The following is a 20,653-nucleotide window of genomic DNA, read 5'->3' as shown; positions in this document are numbered from 1 at the left end:
ATTTCAAGATGTACCCTGTTCTTAATCATACTGTATGAATGTAAGGCTGCAGTCTTAGGCATGCATATCCTAGAGTAAGACTTATCAGTTCAGTTGGGCTTACTTCTGAGTAAATATGCATAGGACTAGTTTGTCTCATGGACAATGATGTACGATCACATATTCTGTTTAGGATCAGGGTGTTAAAATTTCTGTTTAGTTTGCAAGATTGGTGACAAATGTTTAATGTGTTTGCTTGGTCCTTTTTAAAAAAAGCATTAATTTAAGCATGCATTTTCAGTATGAATTCTTTCTACACGTTTAATATTTCTGCTATATTTGTGTAACAAAGTTCAGACAGCAACAAATGGTTGTTTCCAAGATATGCTGAAATATCACTAGTTTAGGAGCATAGATGATATTCAAAGACAATTCACATGCCATGGCGCTGTAGCTCCCTCAGCTTGAGTTGTATTGGTCTGTTGGATAAATTATCTCTTGCTGTGAGTATTACATTAAGCTACCATATCCGTTGCTTTTACAAACTGTATTCATCAACACAGAGAGAGTGCATTTGCATTAAAAAAAGTCTTCATCTGGCATTTATGTTGGAGGGCTTCTAACATTCCTTGAGCTTTTATACAATAAATATAACTTCAAATACATTTCAGAGAAGTCTTGGGCCACCTGTCTATTAACATGGATGCAAGAAGCCGAGAGCCACCCAAATACCGAGAAATACCATTTTGCATTCATTGCTGCACATGAGAGACATTTAGGGTTGCCAGGTCCTGGTTGGGAAATTCCTTGAGATTTGGGGGGTGGAGACTGGAGAGGGTGTGGTTTGGGGAGGGACTTCAGCTGGCTATAATGCCATGGAGTCCACCTTCCAAGGCAGCCATTTTCTCCAGGGGACCTGGAGATCTCCAGCCATCACCTGGAGGCTGGCAACTCGAGAGACATTAGTCATTAACCCTTTCATTTAAAAATGTAAGGTCAAGATCTCCCCCCCCCCCATCAAATGCATTAAATAACAAGTTGTATGTACTTCTGTAGGTCCAAATTAAATTTAACCTATGGGACAATGGCAGGGGCATGTAAGCAAAGTAAAAATTGTTCACTGCAAACCATCTTAGTTTACCATCTTGGACTTCCTACATTTTTTTTAAAATGCAAACTTTCCAATTAAGCTAGTAGCCTTACATGTTTTCCAATGCCTGAACAGAAGAAATAATAGAATTTTTTTGCTTTGCCTTTGTATACAATAGTACAAATTTAAAGCCTGCCTATAACATATCATTACCATCTATGATATCAGCCCATGCTGCAGGAGGCTCACTGAAGGTAAATCAGTCTGGATGTAGTCAGTGCCTGGATTGGGGGGGTAGAAGAGGAGGTGACCTGGTTTTGGATCCTGTGTAGCACACTAGCTGCAATCTTCTGTGCCTCGCCCAAATTGTGCCTGTGGGTCAGTGGAATTAGGAACATCATGGAGATGGGGGGGGGCTGCAGTAGGGGGACAGTTGGTAAAAACTGCCCTCCCCCCTTCCACAAATGGAAATGCCTTCCATGAGCAGAACTGATAACAAGAGTTATAGGATTAGTAAGGCTTGGCTCCTGTGTGACCACAATGAAGGGGGAGTGTATAAATGCAGTAACAAATTTGTGCTCTGTTTTTTTAAAACCTTTATATATATATATATATATATATATATATATATATACACACACTACTACTTTCAGAACTTAAGATTTGAGTATCTACTAAGCTTAAAAAAATAAAACAATTCCCCCCTCCATCTTGAACATGCGTAGATATTTATAGCACAGTGATCTGGTCTTTTATTTCTAGTCTATATTTTGTTTCAAAATAATCTGCACTCTTAAGTACAGAAGCAAGTGGTACAAAATGCTATCAAGCTTGCTAGTACTGAAAATGTTCATGTGAGTTTGTTTGGGGAGTATTAATGCTCTAATCTAGTCAAACACATGCAGCTGTGGATGAGGATTTCCCTGCCAAAACACTGATTGGTGCTGCCAACTTTGATCATACTCATATCTGGTGTCTTTGTGGACCCACTATTTTATGGTATATATGTAATCCCTGGCTAATAAAGAACATTATGCATACAGCCCGGGGTGCTGGCTGCAGGTCTTCCTGTCTTCATTACAATTGTGCAGGATGGTCCTTAAGGATCAACCATGTACCTTTTTAGTTTAGCATAAACCATAGCTGACTGCAGCGTGTATAAAATTGCTACTATCAACTACCATTTAAAAGAAAATTAAAGTAATAATTATGGCCTCTGACACAATGCAGCATATCTGAGTAGGTCCACCCCATCAGAAGAGTGCCTATTACAATGTAGTGTGCCTGATTCTGATTTATTGTTCAAAGTAGTGAGTACTGTGTGATCACAAATAGCTGTGGACTAATGATGTGTTGGGTTGGTTTCACCACCTTTTAAGAGAACTGTTGCGTTTGTTCCTACACTAGGCTGTGATAAACTTCCAAATGGTAGGGGCTGTAGGCAAGCCCTGTGCAGCTCACAGCATTTATACCGTGCAGTGCTTAGTGGCTTATTAACTAGTCTCGGACTACCTAGTGGCTGTTTGTTGCTGGGGTTATTACAAAGAATGCTGGATTAAGGGGACCTTGATCTGAGCCAACAAGGTGCTTTCTAAAAACTCATAAGCAAGACTGCATATTCAAGTGCATTGAAGCCTACTCTCTGCTTCTGCAAGCGGAAGTGTGTGGGAAGTGAGATTTTTATTGATTGACCTTTCTTCCTGCAGACCTCCAGACCCCCCCCCTGCTGTTCTTTTGGGGGAGAGGATTCTCCTGTCCTCATTAGGAAGGGAATTTGGGGCTGCAGTGGGAGGGGGAAGTGAGAAAGTGGTGTTCCACCGCTAGAAATTTTGTGGTAACTCTGGGCAGGATCTGAGTTGGTATTTAAGAAAGGCTAGTTATGCATGAACTAAAGAATTTTAAATTTCTTTTTAAAAGTAGACTATTCAGTGTAGAATGTATTCAGTTGGTCAAAACACTTTGTTAGTAAAATGAACACCACACGTTTTGAATACTGAAGTGTGAATCTGCAAGTCATATTGAACTTTTAGTACATAAACCAAGGTAGATTGCTAAAAGTCACTGTAACCTACTAGCTAAACAGCAGCTGTCTGTAATATAATAACAGCATCACATGCTAAACAAGGATATTTTGGTAGTCACCTTGCTCTTCTACTTAAGAGGTTTACACAGAAAACAATCTGACAAAATTTCAGCAAATATCAGTTAATGGTATTCTGAATATTGTGTGAATGTTTTAATTCTGAAAACTGCAAGCATAAAAGACAAGCTGCTGGAGAGACTGAAAAATGTTTAATTTGCTTGAATTTGATAGCACCTTGGATCTCTGAGTCCCTGACCTGGTGCAGGACTAGTATTTACCTAAGATTGGCATTAATTGTTGCTTGCTACCTTGTTTATGAGAGCCAGTGTGCTGTAGTGGTTTGTGTCAAACTAGGATTTGAAAGACCCAGGTCTGAAACTCTACTCTGCCATCATGGAAGCTTACTGGGTGACCTTCGGTCACTCACTCCCTCTGTCTCACCTACTTCACAGGGTAATGGCAAATGGAAGAGAGGAAACTAATGTAAGTCACTCTGGACCCTATTGGAAAGAAAAGTGGGGTAAAAGTATCGGAAGTTCCTAAATGAACCATGGAGCCATGGTTTAGCTTGCTGAGTGAAGGGCTATACATGGAGGGGGTTGGTATAGGGCAGTGACGGCGAACCTTTTTGAGCCCGAGTGCCCAAACTGCAACACAAAACTAACTAATTTATTTCAAAGTGCCAGCACTGCAATTAAACTTGATTACTGAGATTTTAGTTAAGAAAAAACAACTCATACAGTTGTCCCAACTAATTAATCACTCACTCACTCACTCACTCACTCACTCACTCACTCACTCACTCACTCAGGAGCCATGAATGAAAGTAAAGCAAGTTAAATCAAAGCAGTTTGCCCTTCTTTAGACCAGCAGCCCTGCTTGCAAGCACTCTCTCTCTCTCTCTCACTCAAGAGCCATGACTGAAAGTAAAGCAAGTTAAATCAGAGCAGTTTGCCCTTCTTTAGACCAGCAGCTTGCAAGCACTCTCACACTCAAGAGCCACGACTGAAAGTAAAGCAAGTTAAATCAAAGCAGTTTGCCCTTCTTTAGACCAGCAGCCCTGCTTGCAAGCACTCTCTCTCTTGAGCCACGACTGAAAGTAAAGCAAGTTAAATCAAAGCAGTTTGCCCTTCTTTAGACCAGCAGCCCTGCTTGCAAGCACTCTCTCTCTCTCTCACTCAAGAGCCATGACTGAAAGTAAAGCAAGTTAAATCAGAGCAGTTTGCCCTTCTTTAGACCAGCAGTTTGCAAGCACTCTCACACTCAAGAGCCACTACTGAAAGTAAAGCAAGTTAAATCAAAGCAGTTTGCCCTTCTTTAGACCAGCAGCCCTGCTTGCAAGCACTCTCTCTCTTGAGCCACGACTGAAAGTAAAGCAAGTTAAATCAAAGCAGTCTGCCCTTCTTTAGACCAGCAGCTTGTAAGCACTCTCCCTCTCTCTCTCACTCAAGAGCCACAACTGAAAGTAAAGCAAGTTAAATCAAAGCAGTTTGCCCTTCTTTTAGACCAGCAGCCCTGCTTGCAGGCTCTCTCTCTCTCGCTCAAGAGCCACGACTGAAAGTAAAGCAAGTTAAATAAAAGAAGCTTACTCTTCTGTAGAAAGCCAGCCCCAGCAGCCTTGCTGCTGCCTCTGCTTCCTGCTGCTAAAGAGACGGGCAGCAGGAAGAAAGCCTTGAGGAAAAGGAATCACGTGGGCAGGGCCAAACCCCATGTGATCTCTGCTCAGAGCTACTGGAACGCCAGTAGCCTGTGGCACGTGTGCCATAGGTTCGCCATCGCTGGTATAGGGAGATACCAGTAACAGCTATTCGATGTCTTTAATCTTGAGATTTATTTACTTAGGCAATTTTTAATACCCTGCCTTTCTTCCTACTGGAGACCCAAAGCACCATATAAACATTTTGAAATGCAACTCAAAGAAACAAAAAGCGTAAAAGAGGTAGGTAAAGTACCTCAACTAAGATTGCTCAGTGTAAGTGTGCTGCTTAACCATGGTTACTGTAATTATGGTTTGCAGATTACTTCAAATTATGGTTGGGCATTATGCCCAAATATTTGTGTTATGGTTGCATAGAGTTATTCTATCTTTAAAAGTAAGATGCAAAATTCCAGAAAGTACTGTTTCATGTGGGCAGGGAGGTGCCCAGTAGGATTGTGACTTTTTTACCAGTGACCCTAAGTCAAAGAGGGATATTTGGCTTTATTACTATTGGCCTGTAGTCAAGAAAGCAAGAGTCTAACTGCAAAAATTTATCTAAATACTTAAAAGCAAACCGCGTGCACGGTGGTGGTTTAACCGTATTACCACATTAATGTAACCTCATTTTTTTAATGGACTTTGTCAAAATGATTTGTAATCTTTGAACTTTGAGGGAAAATAAATGCATTGGACCTAAAACTGGCTGCTTCTCTGTAAAACCAATAAAAGGCTCTGAATTTAAAGATGATACCAGTAGGCTTCATAGGCCATTGAATCAAGTGTAGTAATATTTCCTTCAGTAGTACTGAAGGAAGAGCACATTTAATTGCACTGGATTTTTGAGAGAGATTTCATTTCTGAAATATAAAATATCGCATATCAAAAAGTATTGGTATTTAAGAAAGCACACAGTAAAGTACATTCAGAGTGCTGCCTATACAGCAAGAATTCGATTTTTAAAAACTAAATGCTGAGTATCAATGGCTAATAGACATCTATTGCAAAAAATTAAATGATGTGCTGAATATTAGTTATTCTATAATCACATCTCTTCATTGTATTCTTTGTTTCTATTAGTTTGGATTGGAAACCTATTTCCACCTGGAACATTCTCCACATCTAGTTGGAAAGAAATTCTCAGAGATTATATCCCATTCATTACAGGATAATGAGAAGGCGATTACAATACAATTTAGTAAAGGGGTCTTACTATTTTGTTTGCCTCCAGCACTTAAATGTGCTATAGTATCCAAAAAAAACTACTGAAATGCTTACAAGCGCAAAGCACAATCTCTTTATTTATAGATATATAGCAAAAAAAAAAAGTGCACATCAACATCTTTCTTTATATCTGTTACAGCAATATCCCTACCCTGTAGTCTCTTTCATGTACAGGTTCATTAACCAAAAATGGGGAAATGTGCTGGATAAAATTTTTGTACGTAATTGAGATAGTAGCTTTCTAGAAAAAGAGCAAAACAAAAATGGGCACTGACTAGCTTCAAGTTTAGCAGGAACATGTGATTTTACAAGTATGAAAAATAACAAATGGTTAATTCCCTAGTAACAAATCTGACATGATTTATGAGAAGGCTAATCCTTAATAAGACACAAAATGCCTGTATCATTTCCTATATATTAAATTAGGCTATACCTGCTTGTTCTCCTTAACGGGCTACAGACTACTACATGAAATTCCTGTGCAGGAGGAACAAAAGTAATGGAATAAAAACTGTTGAATGATACTCATAGGAGAAACAATGTAAGATTCCTGCGGTTGTTTTACCCTGTAGCTACCACAGGGCAATTGCACCATCTGAGTAAACTTTTAACTGGTCATCTTTTCCTTGATAGAGGCAGGGACCGTTTACCCCCAGTAAGGTAATGGTATTATTTTAGGATTTTCTCCTTCCAACTATGCCTCAATGTGCACTGAACAGCAAGGGCTGATTTAGGGAGAGAAATAATCTGTTCCTTCAAATTTCTAGAGTATCAGCTATGCATTAAGAAGCCTCCATGACTTTAGATTTTAAGAGCAGCATTCCTTTGCTTGTGTGTGCTTTGTGGAAACAGGGATAGCTTCTAATCTTTTCCATTGTTGCAGAGGTGCCTTGTAGTTGCCTTTTGATGCTCTAAGAGCATGATGGATTTTTCAGAGTTTTCTATATTCCTTAGTAGAGTCTCTAGACGTCTCTTGATTTTCTTCTGATCTTCTATAGCACATCCAATTACAACCGACTGGAATTTCTGATCAATGGGCCCAGGTGGTACCTCAGATGTACATGCCCCATACAGTGACATTAAGCGACTCTTGGAGTCTTCTAAGTCATCTAAGAGTTTACTGACTATTTCATCAATCATCCGCGTGGCATGAAACAGTGATTCCTGCTGCTGGGGATTTCGGATCGTTTCTACAGAAACCTCAACTGTCAGGGTTCTGCCCATCAGACGTTTGGCCGTCAGATTGAGTTCTTCTCTCTCACCTGCATTTGAAAAGTAAAACAGTTTGGACTAACGCTTTATATAATACCAAACTATTACACTCATAGCAAGAACTCAAGGGAACTAATTGTGGTACTCTGACGCACGATATACAGTGCAATCTTAAGTAGAGTTATATCCTTCTAAGGTCTCTGAAGTCAGTGGACTTAGAAAGACGTTACTTCTACTTAGGATGACACTACAAATCATCTATTGAATTTGAAGTGGCATTGTTATTGTGTACCACCAAAAGTGGCTCTTGGAGAGACTGACAATCTTTACTAGCAGCACTCTATACTAGATAAACCAGTGAACATGCATTCATCTATTATGTAAACTTGCTACAAAGTATTCGGTATGAAATGACTGTTAGATCTGGCAATGGCAAGAGCTATAGTAAGCTGTCTCTGTAGTCTGCTTTTATGGTCTATGTTTTTTATGCTGGGCTGGTTTATTTTTAATGGATTTTAACTAGTATCTTTTGTTTTATTATTTTTATTTTGTAAGCCACCTTGGGCAGGTTCCTGGAGAGGCAGTATCAACATGTTATAAACAAACTTATAAGGGGAATTGGATAAAATTGCTCCCCTGCCCCACATACGTGGAACTAGCTCTGAAGAGAACAAGACAACAAATTTCATCTGATTATCCTTCATACTACCGACCTTCATGCCACATAGCTTATTGTTCTCAATGATACCTAAACCCTTATCCATGGCATTACTGGGCAGGGGATGGAGATCTTACAGGGAATTGCTGGGAAGTAGAAGGTGGGAAAGATTTGTTTATGAGAACTTCCTCTGTTTGCTTGATCCAACCTAGTTTTTGTCTCTCTTCATTCACCCAAAGTAAAATTCAAGTGAAAAGCTTGCTAAGCTCCCACCTTCACTGATATTCCTCATATCCTGGCTGTTCTGTATATTATGGATCATTTCCAGAAGAGTTTCTTTTTCTTGTTCCATTGATGATGCAGCATCCCGCAAAGCTTCAACCCTAGAAACGGGGGAAAGTGAAGGAACAATCAGGGAGAAAAAAATATACACCCTGAAAAACAGCAATTATCAACACATTCACTGACCAAACCAAAAAAAGAAAAGAAAAGAAAACCTGGGAAGTGACAAGTGATTCATAACATTACTAATTAATGTCACAAACTAGAATAAACTAAATGTCTTGCTTTTTCATCTCCTGGCCTTGGACCAAAATGCCATTCTTTCTACCTTGAAGAGCTAATAGCTGATGCAGTCCTGGTGTGTGTGACAACTTCACATGAGCTTTCAATGGGATGAAGAAGAGAGAAAGAAAGCAGCCCAGCCCATACACTTCACAGTCGCCATTCCTTTCATTCTTCCCAGAGAACTAGAATATCTACCTTGAAGATGGGTGGGGGGTCATAATACTCCTCAGCCTCAAGTAGCAGCAGTTATCACAAGAAAAAAGATGGGAATGGACCCATGTGATAACGTAAGCCATGTAATGTCCTACCACAAATGTAAGAAGGGAATAGGGAGTTGTCAGCATCAACCACCGGACTCACTACTTCCGTACTATTACTGAAGTCAAGTCAAAGAATGGCTGACAGACAGGTTCCAAGGCAAACTTCTAGATAGATAGATAAATAAATAAAAAGGGGAAAGCGCCCAAGCAGGATTACAACTGCACATCAAGAAGACAAAAGTAATGACTACCAAGGAACTACACAATTTTAAAGTTGACAATGAGGAAATTGAAGTTGCTCAAGTCTTTCTATTCCTTGGCTCAATCATCAACCAACAGGGAGGCTGCAATGAAGAAATCAGAAGAAGATTGAGACTTGGAAGAGCAGCTTTGAGGGAGCTAGATAAAATCCTTAAAGATGTCTCTCTGGGAACCAAGATCAAGATAATCCAAACTATGGTATTCCCTATTGCCATGTATGGATGTGAAAGTTGGACGGTAAAGAAAGCTGACAGGAAAAAAATTGATTCATTTGAAATGTGATGCTGGAGGAAAGTTTTGCATTTACCATGGACAGCCAAAAAGACAAATAAGTGGGTACTAGATCAAATCAAGCCGGAATTCTCCTTAGAAGCTAAAATGACAGAACTAAAGCTATCGTACTTTGGTCACATCATGAGAAGATAAGATTCTCTGGAAAAGTCAATAATGTTAGGAAAAGTGGAAGGAAGCAGGAAAAGAGGAAGACCTAAGATGAGGTGGCTTGACTCAATAAAAGAAGCCACATCCTCCAGTTTGCAGGATCTGAGTAGGTCTGTTAGAGAGAGAACGTTTTGGAGGTCTTTCATTCATAGGGTCGCCATAGGTCAGAAATGACTTGACAGCACGTAACACACACACACACAATTTTTTTTTGGAAAATTTAGTATCTGTGGACCATGTTTAGTTTAGGGTTACTCCTTTACTTTCTACTGCTGGAAAGAGCATAGTGTATTGTTAGAATGTTGGATCAGAATCTGGGGGACTCAGGTTCAAATCCTCATTGTACCACAGAAGCTTGCTAGGTGACCTTGGGAACAGTCATACACACTCAGCCTAACCTACCTCACAGTGCTGTTGTGAGGATGGAGGAGGGGAAGATGTTGTAATCCACTCTAGTTCCCCACTGAGGGAAAAGGTAGGGTATAAATGAGGAAAATAAAGTACTTTTTGACAAGATAGGTAGGTGTATTGTGGACAATTTAATTTTGGGTATAGATTGCCTTCCCGTGGCATGCTTAGACCATTACAGGAGCAGGTTTATTAGAATACTGCACATGCATAAAACTATGCCTTTTACGCCAATCACACCAAAATTTATTAATTGCTGCAATTCTGTGATTGGACAGCATGCCTGCTGCTGTACTGAGGGCTTAATAACAAAATGAACAACTGAACATATTTAAAACTATGGCATTCAAATATTCTGTTGTGCTGAAACCAATGGATGGCCATTCTGATAAAGATCCACAAGATTATATTATTTTTCTTTCTCCCCACAATTCAAATTGATTGTGCTTAACTTTACTGTAGGATATGGGGTGAGAACATGGGAGCAATTTTTTTTTTTACCCAAAAGTTTTCAGACTTCAGTTGAACACCGGAAAATGGATTAGAAATTTTATCTAATTCATGAAACTTTAGTAGAACGACAAGGTGTGGTTTTGCTGTGAAGATCCATTGATATACAGAATATTTCCTTCTTGTCTAAAGACCTGGTGAAGGAGGGCGAGACGGTCGCCTTGAAAGAGATGGCTCCCTCAGGGTTCCTGGTCCTTCATCAGTCCCAGATGGATGGTCGGGGGGTGGGGGTGGCAATACTCATTCGAGAGTTTTTCTCCTTCCGGACTCTCCCTACTCCAAAGATCCCCAGTATTGATTGTGTTGGCCTAGCGTGGGATGCTGCGGAGAGTGTGGCGATCTACTTGGTGCACTAACCGCCTAGTGCACCAGTAGCTACCCTGTCAAGCTTGTTAGAGGTGGTGTCGGGGTGGGCGTTGGATCATCCTAGACTGTTGGTCCTGGGTGATTTCAACGTCCATGTTGATGATGCTGCCTCTTCTCAGGCTTTGGACCTAGTGTCTTCCATGACAGCACTGGGACTCTCCCAATTTGTTTCAGCTCCTACGTATCAAGCAGGCCACACGCTGGACTTGATCTTTGGGGCAGGGATTCAGGTGGACCTGGATGCTATTAAAGTGGTGCCATGATCGGACCACCATGTCCTGAGGGCTCGTCTGGGCGTGCCAGCCCCCTCCTGCATGGGCGTTGACTAGATTTATGCTTGCCCGCGGAGACTTATGGATCCAACTGGCTTCCAGAATGCCCTGCGGGATCCGATGCCCCCTGGCGGTTCGTTGGATGAGCTGGTGGGGGACTGGCATGACCATCTCTCAAAAGCCATAGATGAAATCGCTCCCCATCGCCCTCTCCGTCCCCGCATCAGACTGGCTCCCTGGTATACAGAGGAGCTACGTCTGATGAAGCAGGAACTGAGACGGCTAGAACAAGTGTGGCGGGGTGAAGAGGCAAGAACATCTTATAGAGCGTTTATGAAAACCTATGAGGTGGCTGTGAAGGTGACAAAGAAGGAATACTTTGCCGCCTCCATAGCATCTGCAAGCTTACGCCCAGCAAAACTGTTCCAGGTAGTTCGGTCTTTGGTTTCCCTATCGCAGGGAGACTGTCAAATTGGAAATTTAGCTTTTAGCTGTGAGGCTTTGGGGAGCTTTTCTGCAGATAAAATCTCATCCCTCCGTCATAGTCTACCGGCTATGATTGATACAGTAAGGGCACTGGAGGCCCCTTGGCCGTCTTCTGGCCTATTTTTGGATCACTTCAGCCTGGTCTCCCGGGAGGAGGAGAACAGGATTCTGCGGCTGGTGAGGCCTACTACGTGCTCCCTGGACCCCTGCCCGTCGTGGCTGGTGAAAGCCAGTGCCGATGGGTTGGGGGCCCCAATTGGAGGTCATTATTAATACATCATTGAGCTCCGGGGGTTTTCCCGGGGCGCTAAAGGAAGCCGTAGTAAGGCCTCTTTTGAAAAAAAACATCTTTAGACCCCACTGACCCGTCCAGTTACCGCCCAGTATCAAACCTCCCATTCTTGGGAAAGGTGATTGAGCAGGCAGTGTGGGATCAGCTACAGGTGTTCCTGGAAGAGACCTCTGTCCTGGACCCATACCAGTCCAGGTTCCATTCGGGTAATGGGGCGGAGACAGTGTTGGTTGCCCTCACAGACGATCTCTGTAGGCACCTGGATCGGGGCGGGTTGGCGCTACTCCTCGTTAGACCTTTCTGCAGCGTTCGACACGGTCAACCATGAGTTGTTGGCCCACCGCCTCGCCAATGTGGGGATTCATGGGACGGCCTTGCAGTGGCTTATCTCTTTTCTCCACAGCCGGGGACAGAAGGTGGTGCTGGGGGAGAGACTGTCCACATGCCAAACTTTGGAGTGCAGCCTCCCACAGGGGCGATAGTCTCTCCCCTGTTGTTCAATCCTTATATGCGCCTCCTCGCCTAGTTGGCACAGAGTTTCGGACTGGGTTGTCATCAATATGCAGATGTCACCCAGTTGTATCTGTTGATGGGAGGCCGACCTGATTCTGCCCCTGACACCCTGTTGAGAGCCCTAGAGGCCCTGTCTGGGTGGGTAGAACAGAGCAGGCTGAAGTTGAATCCCGTGAAGACGGAGATCCTGTACTTGGGCCGTGGACTGTCGGAGGCAGGGATCCTTCTCCCGACCTGTGGCGGGGGGGACCACTTGTGCCCGTACCATCAGTTAAGAGTTTGGCCATGATTCTGGATTCCTCCTTGTCTATGGAGGGCCAGATCTCAGCTGTGGCTCGGGCGGCATTTTTCCACCTTCGGCAGGCCTGGCAACAGGCGCCCTGCCTCTTGGCCCAGGACCTAACAATAGTAATCCATGCAACGGTCACCTCCAGGTTAGACTACTGTAACTCGCTCTATGCAGGGCTGCCCTTGGGCTTGATCAGCGGGTCCAGAATGCTGCTGCGCGTGTCCTAACTGGAGCTTCGTGTAGAACACACATAACGCCTATCTTGCAGCAATTTCACTGGCTCCCAGTAGAATTCCGGATCCGGTTCAAGGTGTTGGTTTTGACCTATAAAGCCCTAAACGGACTGGGACCAGCATACCTAAGGGACTGTCTCTCCCTGTATGTACCCCAGAGAGCACTTCGTTCAACCGGAAAACATCTACTGGTGGTCCCTGGCCCTATGGAGGCTCAGCTGGCCTCTACCAGGGCCAGGGCCTTTTCGGTCCTGGCCCCAACCTGGTGGAACTCTCTGTCTGAGGACACTCGACTCCACCAGGATCTTGTATCATTTAGGTGGGCCTGTAAGACAGAGATGTTCCGCCAGGCATATGGTGGAGGCTAATTTTAGCCCATCATTGCCAAGCCTTCCACCGGTCTCCCTGTACAAGGGGTATGGAGAGTCCACTCATGCTGGTTGTCCCAAAAAGGGTACAGTATTTTTTCTGTTTTTATGATTGATTTTAAGTTGTATTTTAATCACTGTTGTACCTCACCCTGAGCCCGCTTGCAAGGAGGGCAGGTTAAAAATAAAATAAATACATAAAATAAATATAAATAAATCCACACATTGATTTAACATAACTGCAGAGAAGGTGCCTGTTTTATGAAAAATGTTACTGGACCAAGTAAGGAAGACTCCCAATTGGACAGGCTAGAAAACTGAGCTCTTTCAAAACAGCTTTTGGAGCCTCCTGAGAAAATATGGTGGCATCTTTGGGGGAAATAAACTATGTTTTCTGTGGTTTTGTTATCATTAGAAGTACAAAGTTATGTTTCTTTTTCTGATTGGTGTATTTATTGTCGTAATATATGTTGTCACCTGACCTTGGATCCTATTTTGGTGCGGGAGAAAGGAACTCCAAACCTGAAATTCCTCAATCATCCATTTTTGTTTTGACTGTATAACACATCAGTTTTATGGATTCTCTTTAGGGCTTTTCTTTCCTTTAGGTAAAAATATCTTCGCATCAATTTTAAGTCTGAGTAGTTTTTAAATTATTTTTTTAGCTATTTGTTGAATCTTCACAGACCTATAAACACTGGAAAGTGAGAGAAAAAGTTAAGCTTTGGTAAAAGCATTATTTTGGCTGCAGACTTCTTAGCCAACCATGTAAGCTTGAAGGAATCTTTTTCGTTAACACTCTGATTTATTTGTGAAATTATACCTTTAAAGTTTAGCTTGTACAATCAAGCAATTTGGAAATATGAATTTCTGAGTATTTTATTTCATTTTTTGCTAAGCCGAATCTGTTTTCTCTTTCTAAGTATACTTGCTCATTGTGGAGTATACAGATACAGAAAATCCAAACTCTTGTAGTTAATTGTTAAACCTAGTTGCCTATCCCATATTCAAGAAGCTGATGATAAGTCATTGGTCTCCTACCTGTAATCCAGTGGCTCCATTCAGAAGGCAAAAAACAAGGGACATCCCTGTTTTACCCCTCTCAACAAAGCCACAAATGGCCAGTCTAGTCCAATAATTCTTATTACAGCCATGAAGGAATGATATAATTGTATTACTGCCTAGACGTTATTTTGATCACTATTTTCAAGCATTGTAATGCTGTTTAGCCAATATATATTGATGTGGAAGGTTTATAATAATGCATTTCTCTTTTTTTTGTAACATGTTCTTTGTCCTATAAAATGCTTGTCACATATGACACCAGAGGTTTCAAATTTCATGTTCTGACCTAAACAAAAGATGCAGAGATTCTAATCATACAGACAGTGTGGTTAGATACAGTAGTTAGATACAGATAGGAACAGTGAACTCACAGTTCTGATCTGAGCTCAAGAGATAAAGTAATCAGGTGATTTATCACTACTCTTGCATCAGATGTTTGCCTGTAAAAAGGTTTATCATGTATGCTGGTACAATCTCTAGGTACCTCAGCTCCCTTTGCCTGAGTGATATCCACAGTTGTGTTACCTTGTCTCTGTGTATCTTGCTGCTGCTCTCAAAAAGTCTTTCACAGATCATTGTTTTCAGATTCTTGTGTTAAAACTGTCACTACATTGTTAATGATCTGGACTTCTCCCTCGGCACCATATTTATAATTAGAAGTAGTATTGTCTTGTTCACCTACACACACACACACACAATAGGTATATTACACCTTATCTCCTCAAAGTTCAAGGTAGCTATAGGATTGCCAGATGTTTAAAATGCCTTGTTTTTAAGCTTTCAAATAGTAAGCAAGAGGTATCCACAAGTTAACTACATGAAATATTTTGTTCTATCTCTATTATGACATGCTATATCTGTGCACATATAGGTGAAAACATGAAAAAGCAGCCCCCCAATTTTTTGCCAACCTTCCCTGTGGTCTCTCTAGATTGTCCTAGTTTTTCTTTTATAGTGACTTCATAATCTTTTTTTAAGGTGTTCTGTGAGTCATTTCAAGATGTTAGAGAATTTGGTTTTTTTTCTTTTGTACATAGCAAATACACATCCAGAACCAAATGTTTTGTGTCAAGTCATTGGACAGCATGGCTTAAATGGGGCACGGAGGTAACGTCAAACAGTGCAATCCTAAACAGAGTTACTCCAGTCTAAGCCCACTGAAGTTGATAGGCTTAGACTGGAGTAACTCTGCTTAGGATTGCACTGAAAGAGCAATACAGTGCTTCTTCATGTATGCCTGAATAAAATGGGTTGGACCAGATGCTCTTCAGGTTCACTCTAGTGCTTGAATATTCCTGGCAATTCAGGCTGTGTTCCAAAGCACATTTGTCAGTGCATAAGCTCCATTTAGCTCGGGGGCATTTATGTCCATGTAAAAGACTTAGGATTGCAGGGCAGTAATCCCTAACAGTCCAGGCATAGATCTCACCAAACAAAAAAAGGTACCCAGACTCCATATACTTTCTGGAATGACAGCTGGAACTCCCAGGTTTCTGCTAGTTTGGACTGGAACTATTTATAGGTCTCTCCCACCAGAGCACCTGTGTACTTCACTCACAAGCCTGGACCATCTTCCAGCAGCACATGTCTTCCTCATTCTCGCACAGATGAAGGGAAAGGCTGTTCAAGCTTATTTATTTATTTATTTATTGCATTTCTAGACCACCCTCCCCATCAGACAGGCTCAGGGCGGTGTGACAACATACAATTAATAACATACAGTTTAAAAACAATAAAAACATTATAAATAAACATTAAAACACTATTCCATATACAATAAAAATTTCTCAATTGGCAGATATAAATATTAAAATACAGCATTTTAGGCGCAGGGCTTGGCTCTTACATCAAGCCCTGCGTCACACTTATGAGCTCCTGCATGGGTGGTGGACAGTCTTCAGTGGTATGGCCAGTGAGAGGACAGCCTAGCCCCCACCAAATGCCTGGCGGAACATCTCCGTCTTGCAGGCCCAGCGGAAAGATAATAAATCCTGCCAGGCCCTAGTTTCCTCAGACAGAGAGTTCCACCAGGTCGGAGCCAGGATCGAAAAGGCCCTGGCTCTGATAGAGGCCAGACGGACCTCCCTAGGGCCAGGGACCATCAGCAGCTGCTTATTAGCTGATCGAAGAGACCTCCAGGGAACATATGGGGAGAGGCGGTCCTGAAGGTATGCTGGGCCCAGTTCGCATAGGGCTTTATAGGTCAACACCAGAACCTTGAACCGGACCCGGTACTCAACTGGTAACCAGCGCAGCTGACAGAGGATGGGTGTTATATGTGCCATGATTGGAGCTCTGGCAACCACTTGTGCAGCTGCATTCTGAACCAGCTGCAGTTTCCGGATCAAGCCCAAGGGAAGCCCTGTGTAGAGCGTGTTACAGTAGTCTAATCTTCCTATGCAGCTGAAACATACCAATATCCACCACCTGGAGACCCACATGTGAAGGCCTTAAACACAGCAGCATATGCATGCACTTGGAAACAAGGCAATTTATTTGCACAAGGAAAACAGTCCTCTCAAGAAATGAGTGTTTCTGTGCTAACCCTACAAACAGTGTTTTACAATGGAGCCAATCTAGTGATTCAGAAGAAACTGTGCATGTATCTATCATTTGTAATGACACAAAGAAAGAAATTTCCCATTCAAAAGTTTTGGAAAATGCAGGATATCCTGCATTACTCTCATGCCTGACTGACAGGGCTACAAAAGTCCATTTTCTCCCATAGCCTCCTATTGGCCCTACCTAGCCCACAGTTTCCCTAGAACTTTCAACTACATCTGCATGAAAAGAGGAAGCCAATATGAGCAACTGAACAAAGTACTAGACTTTGATCTGAAAAATCAGGATTAGAACTCAAGCTCCAGTAACAACCTTTAGCAGATCACTTCTGTCAACCTCTTTTCTCCACAGATTAAGATTATAATGGCTAACAGGACTATAAACATGGGGTTAATGGATACTGTGTCCAGTCCCTAGCAGTCCAATTGTAAACAGTAACCATAGACCTCACTACTATGTTGTATTGGATTTCTACTAATGCTATGTCTTTGTGAACTTGTTCTCTATTTATCCTATGACATTGTTTATGGAAATGTTCCTGATATTGACTGTACTAATCGCACAGTGTGTAATCCGCCTTGAGTATCAGTGAGAAAGGCAGATTATAAAGGACATAAATAAATAAAAAAAAATCCATTTGAGTTCAATGAAGGGCGTAACTTTGCTTAGAAGAATTGTACTGTAGAACAGGTTTTAATATTTTTGGCATGGCAGCTTCCATTTAGAAGTTGTTTTTAGAATATTAATGTTTTTAGAATATTAAAAATAGAGTATTAAAATGAGGCTGGTGCCTCCTCTTCCCTCCAGTTACTGAACTCCACCCAGTGCAACCCAATCAAATTTCCCTAGCTCAAGATGGATTTTTAAATCTATCCCATGTATCATTCTTAGTTCCTGAAAAAAATCCCTTTTTAGCGACTATGTCTGTGTGAACACGGTAGTGTGCTGGAAGGGAATGAGGAATAATATAAGCAAAACATATTTCCTAAGTGAATCTTCTGAACCTAAAAATAGGGTCTTAATCGGTTTATACGTTTCTGAGGCAATTCAGATCCCTCGAGATACAATGACCTACAATATTTCTTCTGGTTATGAAGAAATTACTGGTTTTGCTTTTTTTCCCCCATTCACGTTTTGATGCCCCACCTGGAAATATGGCAAGCCCTCCAAAGTGAGAAAAGCTGGCTCGAGCCCCCATGACGAAAGGAAAGTATGTGTCAAATGTAAAACTTCTCGGAACGATTACCATTAAGATGGTCAGGATTCCTGTGTTCCCTTGACAGGCTTCTCGCCCCCTTTTTAAACAGCTGCCAAGGAGGTGAAATTGTCCCATCCTCGCATCGGGGAAAGTCATGGGGCTTTTATTGGGGGTGGGGAAAACTTTGAATAAATGAAGTAATTTTAAAAAAAAATTAGTGGCCGTGCGTTTAACGGTGGGGATCTCCACGAGGCACGTCTCCTTAGGAATACAATCGCTTTATCTCTCGTTTTCTACATTAAAAGTTTTTTTAATTAAATAAATTGCAATGGAGCGGCTTGTCTTCCGAGCCAAAAGAGGGCTTGCGCAGCTGCTCCCAGGCCTCCTCACAGCCCCTCGCTCCGGATTACAAAAGCCATTGTCTCAGTCGCAACCCAACCCGCAGCCGGCCGGGCTTACCTCCGTTCTAGCTGGTCAAGGCTCTCCAGCAGGCGGCTGGAGCGGTCCGCCATGGACGTGGAGCGGAAAAAGCGGCCTCGGAGCGGCCCACCGCCCGCTTGCTGGGCTGCTTCGCCGCCGCCTGTGCCACTCTTCACGCAGCTGCCGGTCTTGGCCTGGGCCATGGCGGGAGAGAGAGGCCGCCTCCGCCACTCACCCCGAAAGAGTCCCTGCAGGCGGTGGCGACAGCGCCACTCCGGGATTGGCGCCCGCCTCGCTGCCCAAGAAGGAGACGAGCCACCCCCGCCCAACCCAGGGTAGCCATTCTTTCCCTTGCGGGACCCGCTAAACGGACCCACGCAACGGCGCCGGCAAACCCCGGCCCCATAGGCGGGTGAAGAGGCAGGGACCGGAGAGGAGAGAAAGGCGCTCTGCTTGTGCTCGCAGGCCCCCTCGGAAAAATAAATCGCAAATTTATGGTACTGAGACCTGCAGCGCGTTGTTGCAGCAGAGTCATTCGCGGACTTGTAAAAATGCAACAAGTAGATTCTGACTACCCCGTCATGTCATGTGAACGGGGTGGGTGGATGGCAGAAGTCGGGTCAAAAGGCCACGACATACAGCGAGTAGATGGTGAAATGTCATTGTGCAAAATCGAAATCCAACCAGGAAAAAGAGACAATTCATCAGTTATTAGTAACGCTTCGGTGGGGAGGCTCGGGTTCTGTTAAGATTCCCTGGGTACTTCACACACTTTCCATCTACAGCACTGAAAACAGGTTCTCAGTGAATTTGGACTCACATGACAAACATCTCCTCCAATACAGGTTCATAATGGTTCCACCGCCCTGATGTAAAAAATGCTTGTTTATCAGCTCTCATTTTTTTTTAAAAAAACTTACTTATTGCAGATGTTCAGAGCTAGTCTTCATTTATACCTATCTTAAATGCAGGGTTTTTTTAATGGGATACAAGTAGCTGCATTCCCTTGACTTAATGCCAATATTTGACAAAGTGAAAAACCTTCATCCCACTCACTGCACTGCAGTAGTTTCTCAGCTCTTTAAAAGAAGCACCTTGAGGGAAATAAGCCCAAAGAAATTCTTTGATTAAAGCGATATTCTGTGTACAGAATACTATTGTTTTTGTTGGCTACTGGGAAAAAACCACTTAGCCATGAGCACAGCAAAGATTTTAGTCCCATTTATGTGCATGGTATCAAGAAATGAATGCTGATTCTTAATTCAGGAAGCCTTCGAAGGTGAAAACTGTGTGCTCTTCTACTATTGTAACTCAGGGACATTTCACATTGCAAAACCAGCAGATAGGAGCAAAGGATCTGCAAGAGTCATGGGGGGGGCGGAATTCCCATATTCTTCCGGTAAGTGGGCCACCCAAGCAGCCCACTTGTGGCTGTGGCTGCCTGGTTCACACAGCCTATATGTAGGTTGTACTACCTGGCCAATCCGTCAGCGAATTCAGGAACACGTGTCACGGGTTAAAAATTATAGCGGAATGACAACACTTCACCAGAACTTGTGGCAGACGCATGGCAGGGACAAAACCTTTAAGTTCTCCATACTGGAGGTGTTATCCAAACCTGGAGTGAATAAACGTCGCCTTTTACAGGCAGAGATCAGATGGATTTTTAGATTAAACACCATGGCTCCACAGGGCTTAAACACTAAGGTAGACTATTCAGCCTTTTTGTGATCCCCGGGATAATTTAAATAGGAAGGGACGGGTTTCCAGTGATAGCTGGTACCATCCCCCATTCAGCACTTTCCTTCTCCTAATTAATTGATTCTCTTACTCTACCCCCCTTCTCCAATTTCCCCCCTTTTTTCCCTCCCCTATCTTCCCACCCCCACTCTTCTCGCCTATTGTAGGATATGAATAGATTGGTCAACCGAGGGAGTGTTTGTAGCTCCCCTATTTCGTATTTGAGACTTGACTTGTTTTACTAGCTTTTGAAAAATACGCAGAGTAGTGGGGCTGTCTGATTTGTGTATTTTGGGGATTATGTGCAATAACAATGATGAGGAGACCATCCTGATTTTGACTTTTTAAGGAAATAGATTCCATATAGTTGGTGGTCTTTTCAGGATCAGAACCCAATGAAATGATGTGATGAATGGTTTTTGGGGAGGGGGATGGGATCCTCTCCTGATTAGAGTATTTA

General features: G+C 42.6%; 1 protein-coding gene across 1 annotated transcript; it reads right to left on the bottom strand.

The window, feature by feature from the left end:
• Positions 1-6,131: 6,131 nt before the first annotated feature.
• Positions 6,132-18,856, bottom strand: BAG2 (BAG cochaperone 2). The gene is made up of 3 exons (XM_054978157.1): positions 18,493-18,856; positions 8,216-8,325; positions 6,132-7,334 (listed from the first exon to the last, which is right to left on the bottom strand). Exons 1-3 carry the CDS (start codon positions 18,654-18,656, stop codon positions 6,934-6,936), a joined length of 675 nt encoding a protein of 224 aa, XP_054834132.1. The 5' UTR covers positions 18,657-18,856; the 3' UTR covers positions 6,132-6,933.
• Positions 18,857-20,653: the final 1,797 nt, after the last annotated feature.

The sequence above is a fragment of the Eublepharis macularius genome, chromosome 1 (assembly GCF_028583425.1).
Source record: "Eublepharis macularius isolate TG4126 chromosome 1, MPM_Emac_v1.0, whole genome shotgun sequence".
Taxonomy (NCBI): domain Eukaryota; kingdom Metazoa; phylum Chordata; class Lepidosauria; order Squamata; family Eublepharidae; genus Eublepharis; species Eublepharis macularius.
The sequence above is the reverse complement of the archived record's forward strand: the minus strand, read 5'-3'. Positions and strand labels throughout refer to the sequence as shown.